The 19036-nt window shown below is 36.3% G+C and overlaps 1 protein-coding gene across 16 annotated transcripts in view; it reads left to right on the top strand.

Annotated features, from left to right (window-relative positions):
• The window catches only part of ZBBX (zinc finger B-box domain containing), a 112609-nt gene that overhangs the window by 56484 nt on the left and 37089 nt on the right, over positions 1-19036 (top strand). For all 16 annotated transcript variants that reach the window (XR_003127327.3, XR_003127326.3, XR_003127328.2 and 13 more), the window contains 3 exons: positions 3023-3181; positions 8339-8516; positions 13236-13356. Coding sequence is in view for 9 of the 16 variants with exons in the window: in XM_049105763.1 (XP_048961720.1) it covers positions 3023-3181; positions 8339-8516; positions 13236-13356 (458 nt within the window). In the remaining 7 variants the exon portion in view is untranslated. The remainder of the gene's footprint in view (positions 1-3022; positions 3182-8338; positions 8517-13235; positions 13357-19036) is intronic.

Raw genomic sequence — 19036 nt, 5'->3', positions numbered from 1 at the left:
TTTTATCTCAGTAAGTCGGTGAAATTTGATGCAACCAACATTTCTCAAGTACTTAACCAGTGTCAAGCAATGTTCTAGTTGCAAAGTGTGAAAGATAGGGCTGCGGGGAGGAGAATCGAAAGAAGGTGATATAAAGCATGGATAGGGCAGAATAAGACATGGTCCTCCCTCTCAAGGAATTCATAATCATGAAGGGGAAGACAGATGTATTCAACTAACTGTAATGCAACTGAATGGTATGACACATGATTCTTAAACCTTAATGAGCATTCAAGTTACATGGTAAGCTGCAGACTCTGATTCAGTGGTTCTGAGTGGGACCTGAGATTCTGTATTTTTAGCAAGTTTCCAGTTTATGGTGGTGCTGCTGATTTATAGATTACACATGGAGGAGCAAAGCTCTAGTACTGATGTAAGCAAGGAGTTATAAGGGCACATAGAAAATATGTAAATTTTGCTGCAGTTAGTTGAGGAAGAAAACTCATTTCAGAGAGATTAAATAATTTGCCCTTCTGAGCTATTTTTTATAATGCCATTGAGATATATTGGAACTGGATAACATTTGATCTTGGTCTAATATGATAAATAGAATTATAATAGGAAAGCTAGCCTTTCCAAGTGGAGAGGAAAACTTTGGCAAGACATAGAAATACTATGTTTATGTGTGTTTTTAATAGGAAATACCTTTAAAGCATCTTTATTTTTTCTTTTTTCCTCTCCCTGGAACAGAATACCCAGTTAGGAGTAGTTCCAAATATGAGGCTATATATATTAGGATAATGTTTGCTGAAGTATAAAAAGAACTCCCAAACCTCAGTGGCTTAAACAGTAAAAGTTTAATTTTTACTCACCCAGAGTTCAACATGGATCTCTAAGACATCTCTTTTAAACATCTCCCTCTCTCTTGATTTGGGGACTTTAATGTGTAGCACCACCTCTTGGATATGTTACTTCCGAGGTCACCCTACATCCATCTAGCAAGCTTGCAGAACAGTAAAGGGGGTAGTTTCTTAGCACCTTGCCAGTAGCAGTAAAATTCATTACTTCTCACATTCTGTTAAATTATCATAAGCTCCACCCAGATTGTAGATTCTTCTCCAGAATAAGTATGGAGATTGGATCTAGAGAACAAGAAGTTGCAAATCATTAACATATAAATGGTACATTTTCACATACCTAGGAACTTAAAGGTATTGTAATATAGTATGTTATAGTACTGTGGTAACTTTCTAATCTTAATGATTTTGTTAAATTTTATATTTCTTAATTAAGAGATAGATGTTTTAAGTGTGTTCTATAATTCTACTCTTATAGAATACTTCTAATTTTGTTGTTCAAAAGTTTGGTTTCTGTAAGGTTCATGTGCTTCCCACCCCTACATTGTAGGTAATGGATGAGACAAGTAAAAGAAGAATCTCTCTTTCTCCCTTCAATTTAGTAATGCCTAGTCAAAAATGAAAATAAGCAGAATAAGTTAGAAACAAAAACTAAAAAATGTGATCCCTGCATAAGCAATTATAATTACAGTTTTTTTGTAAAGGAAGGAAAAATGTTCATATCTGTGGACATAAAAATTTAATATATTTTAAGACCCGGGAAATTGAAAGTAAAACACATTATCTGTATTAGCATAATTCAGTAAAGGAAAGGACTTAGGCTGGAAGAAGGAAGATCTTGGTTCTAACTTAAGCTCCAATATTTTGGATCCATTTGGCTTCGACCTAAGTTTTATGAACTTGGATTTCCTCGTCTACATAATGGGGATCATAGAATCTTTCCCTTCCCTTGAATGCTTATTTTAAAAATAAGAAAAATGACATATGGCATATGCAGTCTTAATACTGAGAAAAGTAATATTTACTTTTTAAATTAAAAAAAAATTTTGAGAAAACTAATATTTAAATATAAGATACTCTAGGAAAGAAAATTTCCAAGAGTTGACTGTTCTTTTCAGCTACTGTGAAGGCACATGGAGAGGTTTTTTAAATTCTGTTTCTCAGTCATTTATTTTAATTCTGCAACTTTCCCTCTCCCTCCCCCACCACCTTATTTTTACCATATGTTATATGTGCCATGCTCTGTGGTAGCCTTAGAAGGATTTAAGAAGACAAGTTTTTTTTGTTTTTTTGTTTTTTTTTTTTTTTCCTTCCATGAATTTCTGTGGTATGATGGAATAGATAGACACCAAAAGGTGTTGTAAAAACCAATATTGTATGGGCTAGTAGAGATCTACTTTGGGTATGAAGAGAGTATGGAGGATGGGCACCTCCCACAGCAAGAGGAAGGAGGGCAAAGAGGTTCCTAGACCTGTGGGAGTAACTTAGGATAAATCTAGAAGAAGTAGGAGTGTGCCAGGCAAAGAAGATGGTAGAGAAGGGAAGGTCTCCCTGGCGGGTGAAACTCCTGAGCAAAGATACAAAATGAGGAACAACTAGTTTACTAGGAACCTACAGGTAGAGGCACTTCTTGGTGTGCACTTTTGAATAGTTAATATTTTCTAAAGATGTTTTATCACCAAGGGATGCTCATTACTGCTTATTCAGGCTCCTACTAGATTAGCTATATTTAGTTTTTTAGCAGTGTTGTTCAAAAATAACACATCTCTCTATTTGGGGTTGACATAGTGGGAAGACTATGAGTCATTAGAATTATACACACCTGGGGTCATTTCCTGGCTCTGCCACCCACTCACCATGTGACCAGGCCTAAGTTATTTAAACCATCTGAGCTTTCATTTCTTTATCCTTAAAACAGAGACAAAAATAGTTATGCTTGACTTTTGAAGATTCAATGATATGTTTTTAACATACTTAGGATAGTATGAGCCCATACTAGCTCCTGAGTAGATGGCAGCTGTCACTATTATATTGGTCGATATAAAGTCAATTTGTATTTTGAAATGGTAAATAAAATGTACTGGATTTTAGTAATCATAGGATAACAAAACTATGATTTAATGTATCTAAGTTACTTAGGTTGACATACTGGACTTTTCAGTCATATTTTGTTTTTGTTTTAATAGACAAAATCTCAAATATTGTCCAATGTACTGGATGTTGCCCACCAGTTTATCAAGGAAGTTAATCCAGATGAATCCAAAGGGGAAAATCGTTCTACAAAAGGGATTAGGAAAAGTCAGCATCAACCTAAACCTCTTCTTCTACAGGGGAGCAACCCTGAGGTAAGCTATGGAAAATAGAATAGATATTTTCTGTCATACATGATCATGGAGACTGTCATTTGTAGGCTTAACTAGAGCTATAGAATTTTGCAGTTTATTTTATCACATTGGTATTTAATATTTGGATTTGTTTTTTGTTTTGTCTTGTGATTTAAAAACATCTAGACTAAAAATCCTTGTAAGGAAACTTCTTTGATTCCATTGAACACTGATTTTTTATTTTTATTTTTATTTATTTTTATTTTTATTATTTTTTATTTATTTTTATGAATGGTTGTTTGACCATGTTGCTTTCTGGACATTTCTACCATGTCAGGAAATGAATGAGTATTTGGGAGAAATATGAAAAAAAAAATAGCACAACCCACTATAGCAATTTTATTTCAGTCAAGATTTCAGAGAGGCTAAAAATACAAAACCTTGCCAAGTTTTTTTTTTTTTTTTTTTTGTTTTGTTTTTTGTTTTTTGTTTTTGTTTTGTTTTTTTATTTTGGCTTATTTTAGGTGACAGGCAATTTTACAGTTATTAAAAATTGGATTTTAATCCAATTTAATCCAAATTCTGGTCGTTATTCAGATTGATCACTGATCCCATGATGTACTAGATAAGTTTTCATCAGTTCATACCTATATTTTGTAATAGACTTGTTGAATTGGTTCTTTAGCAAGAGGCAATCTTCCTCAAATTTTGACATATGTAATAATCCTCATTCTTTTAGATGCCACTCATCTTTCCACTGTAGTTCAGAAATCATAACAAACCTGGCCAAAGTCAAACAGCTTGTTACCTGGCGACAGGGTGACTTGGACTTCAGTTTTTTTGTTGGGTTCCTAACCCATGCTCACAGAATAAAGAAGAAAACATGCTTTTTGCTCACAGGACCTCTTTCCAACAAAGAAACTGTGCTTGAAATGTGCAGGAAAGTCAGTGTTTTTATGTGAAGTTCACTCTCTAATAGACCTGTCAAGGGTGATTGTGAAGGATCCCTGATGAGCTATGGCCTCGTTATTGTGATAGTGACGTGTTGAAAACTGACTCTGCCAAACACCGTCCTACATCTTTTACATGTATTATTTTTTTCTGTCCTCTCTTAATTTTCCCCTTCTTTTTCCAGGTGAGAAAATCAGTGACAAAGATCAGTTTTTATATTTGCCCAAAGTATCATTGCTAGTGGGCCTTAAGATTTGAACCCAAACGTTGGGACTCCAAATTATTTGCTTTTAGCTACTACATGGAGGCTGTGGTTTTAAGGGTTTCTCCTTACTGCCTGCCATTTTATCTCATTTATCTTAACAATAAAAATAGTGATAAATTAACATTTGTTAAACAACTTTCATTAGGCATGGTGCTTAATCCTTTAATTGCCTTCTCTTATCCAATAATCACGATAACTATATAAGTTTTTCATTATTACTCCATTTAACAGATGACAAAAGCAGAGAGGAACTTAGTAACTAGACCTACTAGAAGGCTTATGCCTTTGCCTGTGGTTTTAATCCCTACAATAAATGCTACCTCTTGTCCCCATTGGTGACTGTATGTCTATAGACCCTCTCTACTTTTTGTCCTAACTTAAAAACTGTTATTTCAGTGGTTTCATCCAGAGGTATACATTAGAACAAACTGGAAAACCATTAAAGAAACACACATGACTAAATTAAGCCTCTCTTTGGGTGGGTCCAGAGGTGTGGTTTTAACAACTGCTCAGGTGTGTGTGTGTGAGTATTCACCACACACATACACTGTGGTGTGATTATTCTGGTGAATGTCACTGCTGTCAACCTTTAGGTGTGCACCTGTACTCAGTGCACACTCTGAAGAGATAACCCCTTCGTATACTTAGTACTCCTTTTGGCCGAAGAGCAGTGGCTCCCCAACTGTAATAAGCATCAGAAGCTCTGGGTTTAAGTTTATTAAAAAGGGTCCTTTCTTCTAGAAGGGGATATTAAAACATATCTTACGTATGTGGCTTAGAAGGATAATAAACATACAGCACTGGATTCCGTGTAGTTTTTCAAATTTCCTAGTCTCTTCAGTACTGGTTAGAGTAATGATGGGCTCTGAGTGGAAGTAGCATATCACAATCTGGGGCTCAGGCACTTAAAAGCCAATGTCCAATCCTCTGACTTTTCCTATCTTCCCACCACTGTGAGGAAGCCAAGTATTCCAAAGGCATAGATATAAAAGGCAGATGTCTTATATCTCCGATTCATTGATTGGAAAAGAGCTGCTCTGGAGACCTGCTGGAATCACTGCATACTTAAACCATTTTATATTAAGCATTGAGTTTTCAGTGCTTCATTAGTACAACACACACACATACATACACTCATATTGATTACTGGATACCTATAAATACCTTCCCACACACTTCTAAAATTCAGTATTTTCTTTTCTTCTTCTTCTTCTTCTTTCTTCTTCTTCTTCTTCTTCTTCTTCTTCTTCTTCTTCTTCTTCTTCTTCTTCTCCTTCTCCTTCTCCTTCTCCTTCTCCTCCTTCTCCTTCTCCTTCTTCTTCTTCTTCTTCTTCTTCTTCTTCTTCTTCTTCGAGCACATGAGGGAGGGTTGAGGACCAAAGGAGAGGGAGAGAGAAAATCTTAAGTAGGCTCCATGCTTAGTGCAGAGCCCAACATGCAGTTTGATTTCATGACCCTGAGATTATGAGCCAAAATCGAGAGTTGGCTGATTAACCGACTGAGCCACCGAGGTGTCCCTAAAATTCAGTATTTTCAAACCAAATTCACCTCTCCTCCAAAACCTGTGGATGTCACTATTAGTAACAGCCTATCTTCTTGCTTTCCAGATGAGCCAAGAACCATTATTTCCTGTAGTCCTTTCTCTTCTTACTCTGCACATCCAGTTGGCTACCATGTCTCATGCAGTCTACCGTCTAAAAACGTGCTTATTTGGTCCCTTCTATCCTTGTTGCTATTCCAAATACTGAGATTAGTTTTTTCTTAAAGTGCAAAAGGCTTCTAACACAGAACATGGATTTCATCCTCTCCCTTTCTAGAAGTCAATAATAATTCCAGCTTTGTACATATGTATTTCTTTACACAGATGTTAATATGTTAAATGCTACTCTGCAGATATGCTTTTTATACTTAAAATGATATAGTATTGATATTCATGTAAGTACATTTTATAGCCTTTTCATTCTATATAGTGGTTATGAAACACCCCCAGTTAATGGATACAGAATGACTTTAAAATATAAAAATTTAAATTGAAAAAAATTTAAATTCCCACTGATCAACATTTACATTATTTCAATCTTTTGCCAGCACAAACTATAGTATAAAGAGTAATTGTGAAAAATATTATTGCATATATATATATATGATATATCAATATGATAAAATTCTGAAATTCTTAGTTGAAGAGGGTCATGCATATGTGATGTTGATAGGTATTATTAATGAACTGTAATGTTTTAACTGGTTTCCTTGCAACCAAACTCACTATACCTTAATTCCCTTTCTCCCACACTACTATGTAGGACTTTTAAATGACTTTGAATTTCCATTATGTATTAATATTTGATTTCCTCTGTATGGTGGCAGGATCCTCCATGATGGGCCCAGATCATTTTTTACACTCTATATTTTCTCACATCCTACCTTTTACTATTGCAGTACAAACTACTAACAGTTTTATGTGACTGTGCTCTTTGACTCCATGTTTTAGCATATATTCTGGTCCCTGTCTCTGGAGTATGTCTTTGCCACATTTTGCCCATAGAGTTCTTGTTTATCTGAGTCCAATAACTTGTTTCTTGTGCCTGTTTCTATTGTGGACTTTTTAACCTGTGTTTCTATGGCCGGCAGCTGGCACAGTGTCTTCAGGTTCCCAGATGCTTTTTGTTTATATTCAGAATGTTGGACACATATTTAACGCTCTTTTCTCAATTATACTCTTAAACAATCTGCCTGTTTATTTTGCAATTAAGGGGTGAACATAGAGGATTCTGCTTTTGTATCTAGAAGATACACAATGGAGATTTAGCAATTTGATCAGTGTAGATAAATTCACATTGCTAATTCAGCATCGGTGTGGACTTTATTTTGCTTTATTGTCCTAATTTGGCTGTTTTCTCTGATCCAGTGGATAACTGCCAAATCCTACCTTTATTTTCTTCTGTGTGTTCTCAGTGAATCTATATTTTGTACCGAATTCATCCTTTCCTCTTTCATTATGCTGAGAAACATGAGATGCTTCATATGCGTTAATTAATTTGTTCATTCATTCAACTAACTTTTAATGAGCACCTACTTTGTGCCAGGTGCACTGTTCTTGGTACTGAGGGAAAAAAAAACAAATACCTGATCTCATTACATTCTAATGGGGAGATACAGGCAAGAAACAAATAAACATGTGGAGTAAATTCACCCAGAGATGCTATTCAGAGAAAAATATAGCAGGTAAGGGAATGGAAAGTGGAGGGGTAAAGGGGCTATATTTGTAGGGTCATCACCCAGTCTTTGAGTAGGTGACAGTTGAATATACACCAACTGAAATGAGTGGAATGGCTATGTGAAAATATGGAGAAGGGTCACGTCAGGTGTTGGATATGGCTAGTACAGGGCCCTCAAGTGAGAACGTGCTTCATGGGCTCAGAATTGCAAGAATATAAATTTGGCTGGAGCCCAGTGAATGAAGAGGGGAATTAAAGAAGTGAAGTAAAATGGCAAGGGAGTAGAAAGTCTGTATGCAGGACCTTGTAGGTCCTAGTAGGAACTGGAGGTTTCATAGAGTCTTTGGAGGGTTTTGAACATAGTGGGGACATGATCAGATACACATATTTAAAAACCTGCTTCTCTCTGCTGTGGGAAGGTTGCAGAGAGCAGATTGGAGAAGTAGGAGGAATAGATTCACGGCCATTGCCACTTTCCAGGGAGAACACTGGTGAATAACATGATGATAAATCCTCCGTCATGCAGGCTCTAGTTGTAATAATTTTTGAAGAGACCATTTATAATTGTTGATATGGTTTTAAAGAAATCAGTAAAGCATATAAGTAGGTACCACTTAAAAACATTCTCTTTTTAAGTTAAAAAGTAGTGTATGATTCGAAATGCCTAATAATGAATGCTACCTGTGTTTTAAAATATGGAAAATTTAGGAAAGCACACTTAGATACACTTTTTAATTGAATTAGGTAGAAGTCCCAACCACAAAAAGAACAGAATGTTCAAATCCAAAAGATAGGCTTCTATGTGAAGAAGGGTCATGTGATGAAGGAGTTTCTGCCCAGCCCGTTCAGGAAGCTTTAAATCAGCAGAGAACTGGACATCATGATGACAACGAGAAGCAGAACTTACACACAGCGAAAGCAGGTACAGCTATTTTTATAAAGTGTATGTTATAAAACAAAGCTGCTTTTATTGTATTTATCTCCGTTCTCTGTGAACATAAATGCAGTGTTCAAAAACTGTGTGCATTAGGGTAATATTTTGATATAACTCCTCAAAGAGCATTCACTGCACAACCAAGGGTAAGTGGTTTAATAATTATAGAGCCCTAGCGTGAGCACTGGGGAGTTGTGTGTTTGTTTCCTATGTAAATTCGAACTGTTAAATGAATGAATAATTGGATGTTCTCAGCTCCCCGCACTCCTTGCAGAAAGTTTTTGTCAGGGCAACTGTTCTTTTATAGATTTAGGTAGACATAAAACAAGAGGATCGCTGGGACAGAGAGTAAAGAACTTTTTTATATGTCTCTTGAAAAAATATATTTCAAGGACCGCTGTTCAACTTAAGAGGGATAATTGATTTGTTCTTTGTTTTTGTTTTTTTCTTCCCAAAGGGATATTTCTTGTTTTTATTTTTCCTTGATGACTTTTGCACCCATATTCTAGACACTGAAGATTGGATGACTGAGGTGCATACTCTCTCTATTTCTCAGAATCTCTTGAGGAATGTCATGCTTTGAAGTGTATTTGATTTATTAATTTTATTACTCAGAATCTTATAGAGACTCCCAGTTGCTTTTTACTGAAAATAGAATATTAGGTAATAAATTTCAATCATGTATCTTCCTTGACAGCATCCAATTTTATTATTTTTATTTCATTTTTTTCCCAGCACGGGAACTCTCCTGATTATTCATCCTTTTTTTTTTTTTAAGATTTATCTATTTATTCATGACAGACACACACACACACACACACTCACACACACAGAGAGGCAGAGACACAGGCAGAGGGAGAAGCAGGCTCCATGCAGGGAGCCCGATGTGGGACTCGATCCCAGGACCCTGTGTTCACGCCCTAAACCAAAGGCAGATGCTCAACCACTGAGCCACTCAGCTGTCCCTGATTATTCATTCTTTATAGCAGTATAATTCCTAATGTCAAGGTCTCAGTCTCACATACCACCTTCCAATTAGAATTGGATCTTTTACTAAATAATGTTCTCTTTGAAATATCTTTCCCTACCCTTGTTCATGCTACATCAATTTCATTAATATTTCCAAGATTTTATTTCTGTACTCTCTTTATAACATGTATCTTAATATATGTTGTTGCATGTGCCTTTTATTTGAACTTTCATATTTCAATGTATTTTTTTACTTTTCTACCCTGAAAGGGAGTAAGCCTTCTATAAAAACACCTTTTTGGTTGTCTACTTTGAAAGATACAGTGTTTAAAATAATAAAAGTACTGATTTGATAAATCAGATAGAAGAGAAAACAATTTTCATAGTGGAAATAACTATAAGAATAATATAATGATTATTTTACATGATTTTGTTATAACAAAAAGGTAACCAAGAAGAAAATGAAGGTTCAAGTTGAATTCAATCATGTGGAGATAATCAATGTTAACATGTTGGTGCATGATTTTCAATAGACACAGTTGCACAAACACAAGGGTGAATGAGGTGACACTATACATACTATTTGTAACTTTTTTGCTTAGATTCTATCATGCTCAATTTTCCATATAAATAGAATTATACATCATCATTTGTAACTGTTGCATAATATGCTGTATTCCATGATTTACTTAAATGTTGCATAATATGCTGTATTCCATGATTTACTTAATCAGAATTTTATTGACGGATATTTTGCTTCTAAGCCTTCCTATGTTAAAATAAGTTATGATGACCATCTTAACTATTTTGGTACTTGTACAATTACCTTAAAATAGATTTTTAAATGTAGAAATGATGTGTCAGTGGTTGCTGAAGAGAAATCATTAAGATGAGGACTTCTGTTGATATAATATGTGATTTTTTTTGCCCCAGAGTATTATATATAGGACTATGTGTGTATCATATGTATATGTTTGTAAATATTTTTCTTCCCCTAACATATTAAGTAGATACAAAAGAATATTTACTAAGTTTGTATCCCCTCCGGAGAAAAACAAAGCAGTAAGCACCTGTTCTCTGTCTTTCCTCCTAAGAGATTGTCACTAACTTAGATTCTGTATTTTTTCATTTCATTTTTTCATTTCATTTCATTTTCATTTCTGTATTTTTTCATTTCATAAAAAAATTCCTTGTAGTTTACTGCATGTGTGTCTCTCTAAAGAGTACATTGTTAAATATAGATGTACTTGAACATTATGTGAGTGGAAAGCTAGTGTCTATTCTTTTGCAACTTATTTCACTCAGTATAATTTACTGAGATTTACCCATGAAGATATACATAGTTGTATTTTATTCATTTTTACTGCTTTAATAGTCTTCTGTTATATGAAAATACCACCACTTACCTGTTTAAATGTTGATGGGTTTTGAGGTCGATTCCTATTTTGCCATTACAAACAATACTGGTATGAATATCTTTGTATAGGCCTCCTGGTACACATTTGCTCACATTTCTAAGCTGTCTTTTCCTAGATGTGGAAAGCTGGGTCATAGGCTGTCTATGTCTTTGACTATACTAGATAAAACTGAATTATTTACTGAAGTATTTGTATCAGTTTATATTCCCACTTGCAGTATATAGGAGGTTTGGTTGCCTCCCATTATCATCAACACTTTGTCAGATTTTAAAATTTTTGCTGCTCCAATAGAGATGAAATGGTATATTTACTTTATGTAACTCATTACAAATTATATTATCTTTTTATAGGCTCCTTGGCCATTTAGCCTAGTAATATGCTTTGAATTTCCAAGTTTTCTAGTTATTTCTGTTATTGATTTTTTTCTTTTTAAAGATTTTACTTATTTTTTATTTGATAGAAAGCAAAAGACAGAGAGAATGGGGGGGGGCATGAGCAGGGGGAGGGAGAAGCAGACTCTGCACTGAGCAGGGAGCCTCACTCGAGGGGCTCCATCCCAGGACTCCAGTATTATGACTTGAGCTGAAGGCAGATGCTTAACCAACTGAGCCACGCACGTGCCCTTCTGTTATTGATTTCTCACTTGATTTCATTTTGAGTGAACTCCAAAGGCTCAATCCTTCAGTGTGAAAGGCAGGTACTACGATGGCCTAGAAAGTTCAATGTAATCTGACGTCTGTTATCTCTGTAATCTCAGCCCCTGTTATCTTCCTCCTGGCTTGCCCTGTTGCAGCTACATGAGCTGCCTGGCTGTTCCTCCAACACCTCCTCAAAAACATCAAAGCATATGTTCACCTTAAGACTTTGGCACTTACTATTGATAAAAACACCTACATTCTACCAATATGAAGAATGGGGCATCTCACACAAATTTTCACAAAAGGTAGCCAGAGAACCATGGAACAAGGGAGCAAACTAAAACCTAAGTTATGGACTCTAAGTGGCACTTTTCAGGGAGACATGTTTCATAGATCCATGTGTCCTAGATTTGTTTTCTATAAGCAATTCTAAGCAAGAGCTATCCTGTTACATGCATCAGGTAAGACTCTCCTTCCATAAATACCAATAATCTATTTGCCAGAAGGTCTGGTTATTGACATAAGCAAATTAACCCAGGTCACCCGCCCTCTTTATTTCCTGGAGATGTACTATTGGTAATGGGATGGGAGAAGGGTATATCACAGACCAGCTGCTTTACCTTCTTCCTCTTTATCACCTGACAAACCTAAGGGTCATCTTTCAAGCAGAGTGGTCTCTCTCTAGGACTAGACAGAAAAAAAGTGATTCCTCATAGTTTCAGCTTTCCTATCAAGAAATATTTTGTTTTGCACTGGAAAGAAGGACCCAGAGTGGAGGGATCTCCTTTTGCTCTTATCCTTAGCTCCTGTTCTTTCAGTGTAGTACGTTCTGGTGGTTTCTCAGAACTTTCTCCCATTGCTTTCTTCAACATGGCTCTACTTTTTGTTAAGAATAGGGGTAGAATGACATCTATTCTTTTGGTTTCTTTCTGTTGCTGGCATTTGACTGTTCTGGAAGCTATTCACCAAAGGCTATGTGGTATGAAGTTGGAACTATTCTCTAATTTCAGGCTTCGAAAATTATCTTTCTCTTCCAGTGTTTTCCTTTCTTCTCCTTTAGCACTTTTCCTACTCCTGTGGTGGTCAGTTCGGAGAGAGGGATAGCATCCAGGAAAGTGGAGAGACTGATAATCGTGGATTTACACTGCTTTCTTTCCCAGAAAGCTCCATCAGTTTTAAATATCTCTGAATAGTGGTTTTAATTTAGTAGTGCTTCAGAAGCATCTTAAGCATCTGGAAGCAAATTGCCTTGTAGATATAAATTCATGAGGACAGTTGTCTCCTCCAGGTGTCATTCTGAGTTATTTATTCTCTGTTTCCCATAATGTGTAAATATTATTGTCAGTGGCTATGATACATACCTTTATGTGTATGTGCATTTATAGAATATATAATGAATCTGTTTGTATTTATCTTTATCATTGGAAAGAATTGGTTGCTTTTAAAAATCTTATGAATCATAAGATTCTTTCATTTTGAGAGGTTATTGAAGAAAACTGTCTATAAAGTCACTTTATAAATCACTAACATTTAACACTTTTGCATTAATTAAGCCTAGAACTATTGATTGCATGGATAAATATCAAGCATATTTGCTTCAAAAATGGTGAGTTCTGTATCTTGAAAGCTGTAATTTATAGATTAGTTTACATTAATTTTGCACATGATGTTTATTTTTATAGACTCATTGGAAGAATGTGAAGTACAAACTAATCTGAAAATTTGGAGAGAACCACTCAATATTGAATTTAAGGAAGACAGTCTATCCTATATGGAAAAATTATGGCTTAAAAAACACAGAAGGTATTTTCTGAAGCTTTGCATTATTAATAAGAAATATAAAAGCTATTTATGTTCCTGGCTTGTGTGACATGCTTTTTTGTAGCAATTTTATATGTGTGCTTCATATTTGCATAAATAATTTTAAAGCAATATTAAATCCCTGTGAAGCTTCTACTGTTCTAATAAGAATTTAAATTTTATTTATATGTGTGATGCACCATTAATTTAGAGTTTGCTAGGAGAAATGCAAATGTGTAGTGAGGAAAAAGGCACAAATATGGTATAGAATTTAAGAATGATAGCAAAAATAATGCAATAAATGAAAGATTACTTTGAAAAGGTATTAATCTCATTTTTTTACATTAGCATAAGCTTTTGAGACTCTATTTCTCAGAATCTACTTAAGTTAATTAGACCTTTAATATTATAGTTTTATTAATAGTATTCAATTATTTTATTCAAAGGCTATCTCACTAGATGCATTATTTTATGAATTGTTTAAAAGTTAAACCATTAAATATTGGACCAGAATTACGACTGAGTACATGTCAGAGTCATTCACAATTTTATGATTAAATAAGATCCATATTGGGAGATACCTTTAAAGGCTCACTTTGCCCTATAGCATTACTGCTTGCACTTTATTATGCCTATGAATCACTTGCAGACTGGCAAAATATAGATTCTTTTTCAGTAGATCTGGGTGGGGCCTGACACTCTGCATTTCTGAATTTCTAACAGCTACCAGCTGATATTGATGTGGGTAATTCTAGTCTCTGAACTGCATTTTGAGGAGCAATGTGTTGGAGGATCTGTCTAGAATGCATCTGAGGAGTGATCAGCAAGCCCTTGCTTCACCTTCAGTTGTATAAAACTATCTTCTGAGATGGCCCATTCCATCTTTGGAACATTCTGACTGCTGTAATATCTCCTACTGAGCTGTAATTTGTTTCTGACTGGTTTCTAAACGTGGTCTCAACTCTTACCAATTAAGCCAATACAGAGCAAATTGAATTCTTCCTCTCCGTGGCATTCCTTCAGATTTTTTAAGTCAGCCCTCATATCTTCCTTGAAACTTCTGTTTGACAGGTTACTATCTACTCCTATGCTCCTTTAACTGTTTCTCATGTGGCAGATTTCAATATATATACATATTTTGAATACCGAGGAGGTGTAAAAGAATATTAAGATTTCCCACATATTCATTCAGCTTTCCACAATGGCAATATCTTACATAACCATAGTGCATGTATCAAAACCAAGAGATTAAAATTGGTACAATATTATTAATTGAACTACAGACTTTTATTGAGATTTCATAGTTTCTCTACTGTCATCCTTATTCCACTTCAGGATCCAATCCAGGATTCCAAATTGTTTTTTATTTATTTATTTATTTTTAAAAATCAAATCTCCTTCCCCATTATAATTCCTCAGTCTTTCCTTGTCTTTCAAGACCTTGACATTTTTAAAGAGTACTTGCCAGGTGTTTTATAGGATATATTCAATGTGGATCTGATGTTTGTTTGTTTTTTCTCATAATTAAGTTGAGGTTGTGCATTTTGAAGAAGGACAACACAGAGAGGATATACCCTTCTCACAGGGTCATATTGTCAGTGTATCTTATCATCAAGATGTTAACCTGGTGGTAATGTGGTGTTCGCTAAGCTTCTCCACTGTACACTCTTTTCCCTTTGTAAATAACGTCTTGGGCTGTTACACAGAGTACCGTAGACCAGGTAGCTTATGAACACAGACATTCATTTCTCAGTTTCTAAGGATGGGAAGTCCACGATAAAGGTGCCAGCAGATTCAGTGTTTGGAGAGAACCAGCCTCTTGGTTCACAGATGGCCATCTTCTCACTGTATCCTCACGTGGCAGAAAGGGCAAAGCATCTCTCTCACAACCCTTTCATAAGGGACTAATCCCATTCATGGGGGCTCTATCCTCATGAGCTTATCTCACAAAGGCCCACCTGCTAATACTATCACTTTGGGGTTAGGATGGCAAATTATGAACTATTCCAAACAGAGCTTTCTGCCCTGGCCCCTGCAAGGTTCATGAATCTCTCACATGTAAAATATGTTTATTCTGTCCTAATAGCCCCTAAAAGTTTCACTTGTTCTACGTCAACTCAAGGCTGAAGTCCAAAGTCTCATCTAACTATCATCTAAGTCAGGTATGGGTAAGATTTAGTGTGTGATTCATTCTCAGGCAAATTACTCTCTGTGATGACTTAAATATGTTATGTGCTTCTAAAATATAATGGTGGGACAGGCGTGGGATAGATATTTCCCTTCCAAAGAGGGAAATAGGAAAGAAGAAAGGAGTAGCTGGTTCTAAGCAAGTCTGAAACGCAACAGGGCCAAATTCTACTAAACCGTAAAGTCTTGAGAATTATCCTCTTCATTGATGCTCTGCACTCCAAGGCCCACTGAGATGGAAGTCTCACCTTCCAGACACACCAGAGTGGGTGTCCTGCCTTCCAGACACACTAAGGCAAGTGTCCCCACAGCTATACTGGGCAGCGGCTGGGCCCCCAAGATTCTGGGTAGCTCTGCTCCCATGGCTTTGGAGGGGGTCCCATTTCTATGATAGCTCTGTGTGGGGTCACACACTGTCAATGGAATTATGGGGCTATTTTAGCTTGGGGTTACAGGGGCACCCTTGCTCTCATAGTTTCACCAGGCATTGCCCCAACAGTTCTCTGCCTGGAGCTTTCTGTGCCCATGATGGGAGAGATAGCCCTGATGACTTTGGAACTGCCTTTGGAGGTCATTTTTCCATTGTCTCTGATAAAAGTCATGACTTCTATTTAGATGGCTCTGACTAATCTCTGGATCAGATGACCCTTTGGCCATATACTTCCTGTTCTCTCCTGAATAGTCCTTCTCATTCCTTTCAATATGAACGTTCTGAGAATTTCACACAAGGTTTTGCTTATCTTTTGATTAATAATTCTATTTTTAAGTCATTTCTCCCTTCTTGCATTTTATTGTGAGCAGTCAAGAGAAACCAAGCCTCTCTTTCCATACTTTGCTTAGAAATTGTCTTAGCCACAGAACTAATTTCATTGCTCGTAAGTTCTACCTTATATCACTCTTAAGTTCTACCTTACATTGCTCATAAGGTCTAACTTATGTAAAACACCAGGACGCGGGCACAATTCAGCCAAGTTCATTGCCACTTTGTTAATGAAAATTGCTTTTCCTCCAGTATCCAATAATGTGTTCCTTATTTCATTTGATGCTTCAGCAGAATAGTGTTTACCAATCATATTTCTATGGATACTCTGCTCAGGGTTGCTTAGGTGTTCTGTAAGAAGACTGAGGCTTTTCCTCGGTTCTCCTCTCACCAGAATTGTCTTTAAAGGTTCTTTCATAGCAATATATATATTTACTAATACTAACTTTAAACCTCTTTCAACCTGTACTCATCAGTGAGTTCTGAGGCTGCATCCACATTTTTACCAGCACCCCACTGCTGGTACCAATTTCTGTCTTTGTCCATTTGGGATGTTGTAACAGAACAACATAAACTGAGTAACTTGCAAACAACAAACGGTTATTTTTCAGAGTTCTGGAGGTTGGAAGGCCAAGATGAAGATACTGGCAAACTCAGAGTCTAGCAATAGCCTGCTTTCCGGTTCATAGGAGGCCATCTTTTTGCTGTGTCCTTACGTGGGTCTTCTGGACCTCTTCTGTAAGGGCATCAGTCCCACATGGGGCTATACCTTCATGACTTCATCATCTCCCAAATACCCCATCTCTCTCTCTTTTTTTTTTAAGAATTTAAAAAAAATATTCATGAGAGAGAGAGAGAGAGAGGGAGAGAGAGAGAGAGAGAGGCAGAGACACAGGCAGAAGGAGAAGCAGGCTCCATGCAGGGAGCCCGATGTGGAACTCGATCCAGGGACTCCAGGATCACGCCCTGGGCCACAGGCAGGCGTTAAACCCCTGAGCCACCCAGGGATCCCCAAGACCCCATCTCTTAATACCATCACATTGGGTGTTAGGATCTCAACATATGACTTTTGTGAGGGGGCAAGCACATTCATATCATAGTAATTAATAAAGGTTTTAGGGGAGATGCCTTGAGGTGATATAAAATCCTGTTTTTCCTTAAACTTTCCCCTACTAATTTTACTATATCAGTGGATTTTGTCAGCAGCAGAAAAACTGGGATTTTCTGTTTCCTTTATTTCTTCTATACTTATTAATGAGAATCCTTCAGGGAGAGACTATCCCTCCCCCCTTTCATTAATTTATTCATTTGTTTATTTGTGGGGACTCATGGATATGTATTTTATTTTTTGGATTAATATTCCATACTACTGTTATTTATTTTATGACTCAAATGGTTCCTGGCTTGGCCACTGAGAGCTGATTCAGGTTGACTCCACTCTGCTTTCAATGTAGTCTCCTCCTTTTTTGTTTCTTGGTTCATTTGTTTGAAACATCTCTTCATTTTTCTGACACCCAAGATGCATTTCTGTGCCCTAGCCCAGATATAATTTTCCAACTAATCTTAATTCCTTTTTTTGGGAAAATGGAATTCAGAAAGCTCTGGATTACAGGTATGATCATGGTTACACAGGTACCACAGAGCCTAGGTCTTCTCAGAGAACATCTAGGAAATATATGTATGTATACTTACCCACTACACACATGCAACCAAATTTATTTCTGTATCTGTCTACTTGAGCATCTGTTAAGTAAACGTGAGTGTACACTCCTACCTCTGAGTACAAACCAGCATCACGTTCTCCCTTTGCTTATTTGTAGTTTCTTTCACCCTCAGTGAGAATCTTGACTTTCATTATCTATGATATATTTATTCATTTATCATCTCTAGAGTGTTTGTGTGTATACATATATATGCGCATATATATATAGTAGTTTCAGAATTGCAAACTAATATTACTATGAGAAAAAAATTTACCAACTACAGTACCTTGCTTGTGTGTCGTGCTTTTTTATCTTTAGCTCACCATATCCAGTGAAGATATTTTTCTCCAAAGTTGCTGAGGCCATGACCCTCATTTCTTTCCTACCTCCTTTAGAATCATTTTTGCCATTCACTGGATTATGTCCATATCCCCAGTAATTTTAAAAATTTGAATAGCACAAATATGTGTACGGTTCTGTGGGTTTTTACAAATGCCTGGAGTCAAGCATAGTTCACCATAGTACTAAACAGCACGGTTTTATTGCCCCCAAATTCCCTTTTGCTTCCCCTTTGTAGTTGATCCTTTTTCCCCAACACATGGTAACCATCAATCTGTTTCCATCCATACACATTTGCCTTTTTCCGGATGTCATGTAAATGAGACCACACGATATGTAGCCTTTGTGTCCTTTCTTCAGCTAAATGCATTTAAGAATCATCTGTGCTCTTCAGTGAATTGAAATCCCCCTTTTTTTTAATTGTGGAGGAGATTTTCATCATCCTCATGTACAGTTTATCCATTAGTCTGTTGAAGAACTTCCTGCTGATTTCTGGGTTTCTGTGGCAATTATGAATAAATCTGTTAGAAACATTTGCAAATAGGTTTTTCTTTGAATATAAGTTTTTAATTCCCTGGGTAAATGCCTGGGCTGGGATGGCTAGATCGTGTGGTAAGTGAATGTTTATCTTTATGAGAAACGATCAGACGATTTCTGCAAAGCAAATGCACAGTTTGCATCCTTTCCCACAACG

Source organism: Canis lupus, chromosome 34 (genome assembly GCF_003254725.2).
Source record: "Canis lupus dingo isolate Sandy chromosome 34, ASM325472v2, whole genome shotgun sequence".
Taxonomy (NCBI): Eukaryota; Metazoa; Chordata; class Mammalia; order Carnivora; family Canidae; genus Canis; species Canis lupus.
Note: the sequence above shows the minus strand (reverse complement) of the source record. Positions and strands in the feature narration are given on the sequence as shown.